At 41.7% G+C, this 10,000-nt stretch overlaps 1 protein-coding gene across 3 annotated transcripts in view; it reads right to left on the bottom strand.

Annotated features, from left to right (window-relative positions):
- Positions 1 to 6,005: 6,005 nt before the first annotated feature.
- Positions 6,006 to 10,000, bottom strand: part of eps8a (EGFR pathway substrate 8a, signaling adaptor) — a 41,740-nt gene continuing 37,745 nt past the window's right edge. For all 3 annotated transcript variants that reach the window (XM_082166953.1, XM_082166955.1, XM_082166954.1), the window contains exons 20-21: positions 9,882 to 10,000; positions 6,006 to 6,749 (exon numbers count right to left, since the gene is read on the bottom strand). The exon at positions 9,882 to 10,000 is cut by the window's right edge and continues 14 nt beyond it. In XM_082166953.1, the coding sequence (XP_082023079.1) occupies positions 6,645 to 6,749; positions 9,882 to 10,000 (224 nt within the window). In that variant the 3' untranslated portion in view covers positions 6,006 to 6,644. The remainder of the gene's footprint in view (positions 6,750 to 9,881) is intronic.

The following is a 10,000-nucleotide window of genomic DNA, read 5'->3' as shown; positions in this document are numbered from 1 at the left end:
GAGTAAAAGTGTCAGAGGCGTGAGTGTCGCCCTCGTGTGGAGAATCCAGGTTCTGTTCTCGCTATTGAGAACAAGTACGTTTTTTAAAATTATTGTTCTATGACAGAAAGAGGTTACGGGACGTGCTACTGTGGCTCAGTGCTGCTTCTTTACATGGAGGTTGAAATCTCTCTTTTGAGGTGGAAAATTATTTAGTTTTATTGGTGTGAGAGATAAAATAAGACAAAATTGCCCCAAAGAAAACAAGCTTTAAATCTGGAGTTCAATGATTGAGACAATACTGCCCCAAACAGAAACGCTTGTGATGAGGAGCTCCGGTGGCTCAGTGGTAGAGCATGTTCTCTCCTGGTTTGAGCGTCAATCCGGGTTTGAACCTCACTTTTGCGGTGAAAAATGCTTCAGTTTTATTGATTCGATTGACCAATTGAGAAAAAACTCCCTCCAGACAGAAAAGTTAAAGCGAAGACTCTCCAGTGGTTCAGTGGTCTGAGTGTCGCTTCTTGACATGAAGAATCCGGGATCAAATCTCATTCTGTTCCTCATGAAAGGAGTTCTTTAATTTTATTGACTCTGAATGATTAAGACAAAAGTCCTCCAAAAAAGAAAAGCTTGTTGATTGGAAGCTCCAGTGGCTCAGTGGTCTGTGATTCACTCCGACATGTAGAGAGTCAGGGTTCGAATCCTGTTCTTTGGGGTAAAATGCTTTATTTTCATTGGTTTTGTCCAAATATAAAAGACATGGCCCTCAAAAAAAAGAAGGGAAAGAGTGGAAGCTCCAGTGGCTCAGTGGTTTGGGAGTTGCTCCTCTGCGTGGAGAATCCGGGTTCAAATCTCTCTCTTCGGTAAAAATGCTTTAGTTTTGTCCAAATATAAAAGACATGCCTCCCAAAAAAAGAGAGGAAAGAGTGGAAGATCCAGTGGCTCAGTGATTTGGGAGTTGCTCCTCATCGTGGAGAATCTGGGTTCAAATCTCTTGTCGGTAAAAGCGCTTTAGTTTTGTCCCAATAAAAAAGACATGGCCCTCAAAAAAGAAAGGAAAGAGTGGAAGCTCCAGTGGCTCAGTGGTTTGGGAGTTTGAATCCCACTCTTTGTTAAAATGCTTTAGTTTCACTGGTTTTGTCAAAATATAAAAGACATGCCCCCCAAAAAAAGAAGTGTTGATGTGGAATTTCCAGTGGCTCAGTGGGTTGAGCTTGTTCTCCCTGGTCGGGAGGATCCTGGTTTGAAACCGGCCTGGACAATGAAGCATGGTTGCGTTGAGGAACGGTCTCCTGATCATGATCCGAGACAGGCGTCAGAAGTGATCGGATCTGACAGGAGGTACCGAGATGGTTGGAAACGAAGTGGGAAGGGAATATCCAAACTCCTCCCCCTGGGGATTTCACGGACCATAACCAGCAGTGGTTATCTTTTACGTCAAATGTGTACTTATATAAGTAATATCCAGTTCTGAGACTAAGTCGACAATTTTACAACTGGTTTTCCTGGATAACCAGTTGCTCCACCGAGATCCTGACTAGGGCTGCTCCTCATTCCTCCATCCTCTTGTCCTCTCCACCAATCGCTCTGTTTGATGATTTCTTGGAGATCTGACCAGGATTCAAACCAAGAACCTCTGAACCATGAGGCAGCGCTCATACCTGTGAGCCACAGATCTCTTGGCTTTCACTTGCTGGAACTCATATATCACTGTTGAGATTCTACAATAAACCAGTTAAAGTCAGAAGAGATTCGAACCCATGTCTCTATCGCAGCCTCACACACAGAGATCGTATGTTTAACCACTCACCCATCATGACCCGACTCTCACTGGTGAATATAACCAGCAGTGGTGGATCTGAACACAGGCCATCATGATGAAAACACAACTCCTCATCTCCTGATTCACTGATCAGTGTTTTGAGCTTTTATGGTTTGCTTGAGTAAATGATGAAACATAAGCAAAGGTGGGGTTTGAACCAAGGCTTTCCTGCGCGAAAGGGGAAAGATTCTCCACTGAAATCACACTTGATTTTTGTCTAAAAAAAATCTAAATTCAGAATGTTTGGTCTATGGCAAGATTTTTTTTTTTTGTGGTGGAAATCTGTTGAAAACATAATAACTAGGGTTGGTCAGTGATGAGTTCAGTCAAACATTTTTTTTTATGATGATGAAGACTTTATCAGCTGATCATTTTTGCTTATTGCTTCTTTTGCAACAACTTATGTGTTTTGGTAAATGCTGTTACAAAGACCATAAACTTACATAAATAGTAAAGTGTCAAACTGCCCAACTAAAGGAAACACTCACCTCCATGATGGTGACCAAACATTTTCAATAAAACATTGACCCCTAAACCTCTGTTCATTTTCAAAAAAAGCTGTAGACAAATGACAGAAATAAAGTCAGTCTGGTTTGTAATAAGAGAGATTTAATGTCTTCTCAGATGATTTAAGTTAAGGCTGTGGCTGGAATCAGTTGTAGTTCTTGTGTTTCTCTTTCCTTCAGTGATTCTGCTCGTTATCATCAGGTGTCTTCAATAATCAAACAGTCATCACTCAATTAATCACCATAGTATCTAAATGAACTCTAACACTGTTTCAGTGTTACTTTAACACCCTGCTAGTGGTTCGCATATGAACACCGGGGAATTTGATGTGTACTTGGTTTCATTGGTTCTGAATGATGAATTGAGACAAAACACCCACCAAAAAAGACAATATTAAAAGAATCTCATCTGCCTGCGCCTCACTCCTTATGGAGAAACCTGGTTCAAATCTCACTTCTGAGGTGTAAAAAATACATTGAGACAAAACTCACCCAAACAGAAAAGCTCATAAGAAGCATCAGTGGTCTGAAGGTTCATGTTACGACATGGAGAATCATGGTTCAAATCTCACCTCTGAGATGACAAAACCTTTTCTTTCATCGTCTCTGAATGATCAATCAAGACAAAATTGGCCCCAAAAAACAAGTGTTGAATGTGTCAGCTCCAGGGACTCAGTGGTTTGAGCGTCGCTCCATCATATGGAGAATCCAGTTTCAACTCTCATGTCGTTCCTTATGATAGGAATTTCATTCGTTTTATTGGTTCTGAATGATTAAGACAAAACTCCCCCTAAAAGAAAAGTTTGTGAGGAGAAGTGCCAGTGTCTCATTGGTCTGTGCGACTCTCCGTCATGTGGAGAATCTGGGTTTGAATCTCACATGATGGTAAAATGCTTTGGTTTCACCTGTTTTGTCCAAATAAAAATACATGGCTCCAAAAAAGTAATGTGAGACTGAAAGCTCCGGTGGCTCAGTGATTTGAGTGTCTCTCTTTAACGTGGAGAATCCCGGTACGAAACTCACTTTCATGGTGAAAAATGTGTTACTTTGATTGATGAATTGAAACAAAACTACTCCAAAAAAGAAAAGCTTCAGTGGTTTGGGTGTTGCTCCTCTGCGTGGAGAATCCGGGTTCAAATCTCTTGTCGGTAAAAATGCTTTAGTTTTGTCCCAATAAAAAAGACATGCCTCCCAAAAAAGAAAGGAAAGAGTGGAAGCTCCAGTGGCTCAGTGGTTTGGGAGTTGCTCCTCAACGTGGAGAATCCGGGTTCAAATCTCTTGTCGGTAAAAATGCTTTAGTTTTGTCCCAATAAAAAAGACATGCCTCCCAAAAAAGAAAGGAAAGAGTGGAAGCTCCAGTGGCTCAGTGGTTTGGGAGTTGCTCCTCAACGTGGAGAATCCGGGTTCAAATCTCTTGTCGGTAAAAGCGCTTTTGTTTTGTCCCAATAAAAAAGACATGGCCCTCGAAAAAGAAGGGAAAGAGTGGAAGATCCTGTGGCTCAGGGATTTGGGCGTTGTTCCTCAAAGTGGAGAATCCGGGTTCAAATCTATTGTCGGTAAAAATGCTTTAGTTTTGTCCCAATAAAAAAGACATGGCCCTCAAAAAAGAAGGGAAAGAGTGGAAGCTCCAGTGGCTCAGTGGTTTGGGAGTTGCTTCTCAAAGTGGAGAATCCGGGTTCAAATCTCTTGTCGGTAAAAGCGCTTTAGTTTTGTCCCAATAAAAAAGACATGGCCCTCGAAAAAGAAGTGAAAGAGTGGAAGATCCAGTGGCTCAGTGATTTGGGAGTTGCTCCTCAACGTGGAGAATTCGGGTTCAAATCTCTTGTCGGTAAAAATGCTTTAGTTTTGTCCCAATAAAAAAGACATGGCCCTCAAAAAAGAAGGGAAAGAGTGGAAGCTCCAGTGGCTCAGTGGTTTGGGAGTTGCTCCTCAACGTGGAGAATCCAGGTTCAAATCTCTTGTCGGTAAAAATGCTTTAGTTTTGTCCAAATAAAAAAGACATGCCTCCCAAAAAAGAAAGTAAAGAGTGGAAGCTCCAGTGGCTCAGTGGTTTGGGAGTTGCTCCTCAAAGTGGAGAATCCGGGTTCAAATCTCTTGTCGGTAAAAGCGCTTTAGTTTTGTCCCAATAAAAAAGACATGGCCCTCAAAAAAGAGAGGAAAGAGAGGAAGCTCCAGTGGCTCAGTAGGTTGAGAGTTGCTCCATCATGTGGAGGATCCGGGTTTGAATCCCACTCTTTGTTAAAATGCTTTAGTTTCACTGGTTTTGTCAAAATATAAAAGACATGCCTCCCAAAAAAGAAGGGAAAGAGTGGAAGATCCAGTGGCTCAGTGGTTTGGGCGTTGTTCCTCAACGTGGAGAATCCGGGTTCAAATCTCTTGTCGTTAAAAGCGCTTTAGTTTTGTCCCAATAAAAAAGACATGCCTCCCAAAAAAGAATGGAAGGAGTTGAAGCTCCAGTGGCTCAGTGGTTTGGGCGTTGTTCCTCAACGTGGAGAATCTGGATTCAAATCTCTTGTCGGTAAAAATGCTTTAGTTTTGTCCAAATAAAAAAGACATGCCTCCCAAAAAAGAGAAGAAAGAGTGGAAGCTCCAGTGGCTCAGTAGGTTGAGCGTTGCTCCATCATGTGGATGATCCGGGTTTGAATCCCACTCTTTGTTAAAATGCTTTAGTTTCACTGGTTTTGTCAAAATATAAAAGACATGCCCCCCAAAAAAAGAAGTGTTGATGTGGAATTTCCAGTGGCTCAGTGGGTTGAGCTTGTTCTCCCTGGCCGGGAGGATCCCGGTTCGAAACCGGCCTGGACACTTAAGTGTGGTTGCGTTGAGGAACGGTCTCCTGATCATGATCCGAGACAGGCGTCAGAAGCGATCGGATCAGGAGGTACCTAGACGGTTGGAAACGAAGGGGGAGGGAATATCCAAACTCCTCCCCCTGGGGATTTCTCGGACCATAACCAGCAGTGGTTATCTTTTACGTCAAATGTGTACTTATAAGTAATATCCAGTTCTGAGACAATTCGACAATTTTACAGCTGGATTTCCTGGATAACCAGTTGCTCCACCAGGATCCTCCTCATTCCTGCACCCTCTTGTCCTCTCCACCAATCGCTCCGTTTGTTAATTTCTTGGAGATCTGACCGGGATTCGAACCGGGAACCTCTGAACTGTGAGGCAGCGCTCATACCTGTGAGCCACAGATCTCTTGGCTTTTACTTGCTGGAACTCATATATCACTGTTGGGATTCTACAATAAACCAGTTAAAGTCAGATGAGACTCGAACCCGTGTCTCTATCGCAGCCTCGCACACAAAGATCGTGTGTTTAACCACTCACCCATCATGACCCGCCTCTCACTGGTGAATATAACCAGCAGTGGTGGATCTGAACACAGGCCATCATGATGAAAACACAACTCCTCATCTCCTGATTCACTGATCAGTGTTTTGAGCTTTTATGGTTTGCTTGAGTAAATGATGAAACATAAGCAAAGGTGGGGTTTGAACCAAGGCTTTCCTGCGCGAAACAGACGATTATCTACCGAGACTGATGATGTGATCGCAATCAGAGCTCGTTGTCTCTCATTTATAGTGAAGACTGACTCAAGGTTAAAGGGTGAGATGTCTCCTCACACAGAGACCAACATCAGATCATGGCTCGTTTCGATTCCTACTGATTCAATCACACATGACACACACAGGTCACATGATTCCATTTATTCTGCACACACACTTAATATTCACAGACTGAACGTGTGGCGTATAAATCATCATATTTCTGAAGGTTTGATGGCATCATCATCATCACTAGAACGAGACTGCAGGATTTTGGCCCAACGTCCTTGTGAAACTCAAACAATGAATCTGACATTTCCATTACATTTATAAAGCTTCTCTTTTGGCAGTACAATTCAGTACAAAACAATATTATCCTGCTAGTAAATAATAATAATAATAATAAAAATAAAAAAAATCTACAAGCTTGACCCATAATTCTCCCCGTACATTCAAAAGCGGCGGGTAAATAATCTGACTGAAGTTCAAGTAGTGAATAATAGATCAAATCAACATTTGCTCCAAAATATTGATGTCCTGTTACAGTTTTCTCTGCGAGGATAAATATGATCATAAGTATATCTGAGTGTCTTCCGGGATGAAGGCAGAACCGGATGGCACTAAACTACACACTTCTGCGATGTTCGTTTCTCTACGTCATGCGTGTTCGTCCGCGTCCGAGCCGGTGCCGTTATCGGACGGGTCCAACAGTTCTTGGCGGCGGCGCATTATGGCAGCGAACTGAGCGCGCTCCGCGGCGTCCTGTAAAAGGTCAGAGGTCAGAGGTCAGAGGTTGTTGCCCTCATCGAAGGACTCCACGCCAGAATCACTCGCTGCCAGTTTCTCCTGCCGCCTCCTCATGATCTCCTGCAACTCCGAGCCCGAGCTCGTCTACACACACACAGAGAGAGAGAGACAGCAGTGAGACACACACACACACGTCACAACACACACTCATTTAAACAAGATCATACCTCAAAACACCTGCAGCGTGACGGAGAGAGAGAGAGAGAGAGAGAGAGAGAGAGGAAGGGCAGAAATGAGTGAGTGACGATGAAGGTTCAGCATTTAAACTAAGGGATTCTGGGAAAAGCGTCTGTTCCTGAAACTACGACAGAATCTATTTAATCTCGGTAACGCTTTACAGTGCGGTTCATTCGTTCACTACAGTCGCCAACATCTGAAGAGGATCAAACACGTTCATCAAAGTTTGTTCTTAGAACGGCTAGAGTTCAAAGGTCGTGTATAACTCTGATGAAAGGTTTGGATCCACTTCACATGTTGACGACTGTACATTAGTTAGCATGAACTAATAATTTAACTGCAGTTCTACAGCATTTATTAATCTTTAAGTATTTGTTAATTTGAACATATACTGACACTTTATTAAAATCTTGTGAACATTAGCTAATGCACTGTGAACTAACATGAGCTAACAATGAACAGCTAACTAACATTAACAAAGATTAATAAATACTGAAACAAATGTCTTGCTCATGGTAAGATCATGTTAGTGAATACACTAATGTTAACTAATGAACCGTACTGTAAAGTGTAACCGATATCTCACTGACAGTGAACCAGCAGAATGTGCTGGAAGGGGAACACACACACACACACACACACAGTCTCAGCGGCTGTACGTTCAACTAGTCGAGGTGTGAGAGTGACTGAATATGTGTTGCACTGCACCAGTAAACTCTAACTCTATGTAGAAACTAATGATTGATGGAGAAATGACTGGAGTAAGACAGCAGATCGACTGAATTACACAAGTGAACTCACGGCATTTCCAACAGACTTAAAAAAAAGAAAATTAGGCAATATTCAGTTGAACAGACTTTTGGATGAGAATAAAGAGCTGCTTTACAGCTGAAACTCAGTTAGTTTCAAAAATTATGAATTGATCAACAATCAGTTTTTGAAATGCAATTTTGTACTGTATAAAGTGTTATAGAAATAAATCTGACTTGAGTATTTATTTATTGCTTCTATAATTTCAAATACAGTTTCAGAAGTTCATTTGCATGTAAAAATCCCTTACGTTATTGAGGATTATTAAGTATCATATTTCAATGTGAATATATTTTTAAAGTTAGTTATGTGAAGTTAATAACCCTCCGGTGCTCTACGGTCTAGTTTTTTTCGTTTAGTTTTTTTATCATTTTTTTCTTAATCGGAATGGTACGAAACTTGGTAAAGGTTTCGGCTCTTGCTGTGTGAACACACACATAAATCATGATCATGATCTGAACAGGTTTAATGATCCTGTAAACAATATTCACACTTGAGCTCCTCGCGGTCAGAGATGATGAACGAGACGAATCTCCTCTAGTGGAAGCGTTCGTTACTGCAGCCGAACAACATCTCACTGAGAGATCATCTATCAGATATCAGACTCGCTTCTGCAACACGACTCGCTTACATTTATGGCTTTGATTTATTGCAGTTTTAGAGTAAAATGTGATTTTGAAAATATACATTTCATATAAAAATTTAAAATAGTATTTTTGTGCATTTTTCATAACAATACATGTAAAATTCTTTTACTTTTTCACAAGTTCACTTTTTAAACTTTCTTTACTTCAGCAATAATCTGCCGAGTGTGGTGTTTATAAAGAGATCAAACTTCAGTCTGTCTTTCTAAAGCGTTCTAGATTTACCAGTGTAAGGTGGAAATGTTCAGGTCTATGCTCAAAGAATGAATAAATGGATTGTAAATACAGCGTAAATATAATTTAGTATAAAAAAATCCCCTAAAAAGACTAAATAAAAAACATTAATTCTGTCATTTTCGACCGACACGTGAAGAGCACCAGAAGTACGTGTTCTTACTAAGTTAGGAAATGTTTTTTCTGAATGTCCAGAATGTGCCGTTTTTAAAGCATTTCTTCTTGGTTCTGTGAACGTTACGGGAACAGTAACATTGTATCATTCTTCACACATTATGGAACGTTACTTTTGAATCTGAACGTTCTGAAACAAATAGTAACATTTAAAAAAACGTTAGACGAACGTTCCGTGAAGAATGTATCAATACTGCTGTTGTGCTCATAGCCTCACTACGATCAGCTAAAGTACCTTCAGAGGAACGTGGACGAGTGGAGATCACGGGAGGCTCAGAAGAAAACCTGCAGACAGTAAAAACACCACAGAAAAACCAGAGCGACACTCGCCAGCGTTGAGCAGAACCAGTTTAGCTAACCAGCGGATGGATCGGACGTCAGGGACACGGTTACTCTGAGGAAGGGTTGTGATGTATGTGATGATGACACACAGGGTTCCCACTCCTCGCTAACTGCAAATTCAAGGACTTTCCAGATCCAATGCCCTCAAATCACGGATTAATGAGGAGCACAATTCAAGTTTAGTTTAGTTACAACTGTGCAGAAAAGCTTTTTTTGCATTTATTTTTGGCCACATGACAGAGATCTGATATTCTGTTTGTCGTATTTCTGTTTTGCATAAAACTGGAGAATATACGGTACATCATCTACTACTGTTCTACTGCACTGTTCATCTTCTACATCTTCTACATCTTCTACTGTATTCTAGAATGATCTGATATAAACTTTTGCATGGATGTTACTGAGACTATTTTTGCAGTGTTTCGCAGTATCTCTGAAACGTTGAGGTTCGTAGTAGTTTCGTGCGCGTGAACGTCATGGCAACGGACTACACAAAGTACATCACGCGGGAAACACTTATCGTACCGCGTAAACTACGCGTAACTAGAGTAAATCAAGCAAGCTAGTACGCATAGGCCACGAGGTGTCGGCGAAGTAACACATTAGCAGAGCGGAGGGAATCATACAGATGTTTTCCAGAAAGCTTCTCGCACAGGATAAATTCCAGCACTTTCGAGGGTCTGGATCTGCGTGTATCTATCCAATTTTTTTTCCAGATTCCCAAACTCTGAAGGATCCGAAGGCCCATGGGAACCCCGCACAGAGACATCAGCAGAGGTGAAGGGAGAGAGGGATGAGGAGAGAGGAGAGGAGGGTGAATAAAGAGGCTAATCACCTCGAGAGCCGCTTTCTGGACGGTGATCTGACTGAACACTCGCGCTCCATCGTCAGGACACACCGTCTTCAGCTCATCCTTATTCAGAGAGAACAGCTGAGCGCCCGTCAGCACACCCA

This window comes from Leuciscus leuciscus (genome assembly GCF_965113295.1).
Source record: "Leuciscus leuciscus genome assembly, chromosome: 4".
Lineage (NCBI taxonomy): Eukaryota > Metazoa > Chordata > Actinopteri > Cypriniformes > Leuciscidae > Leuciscus > Leuciscus leuciscus.
The sequence above is the reverse complement of the archived record's forward strand: the minus strand, read 5'-3'. Positions and strand labels throughout refer to the sequence as shown.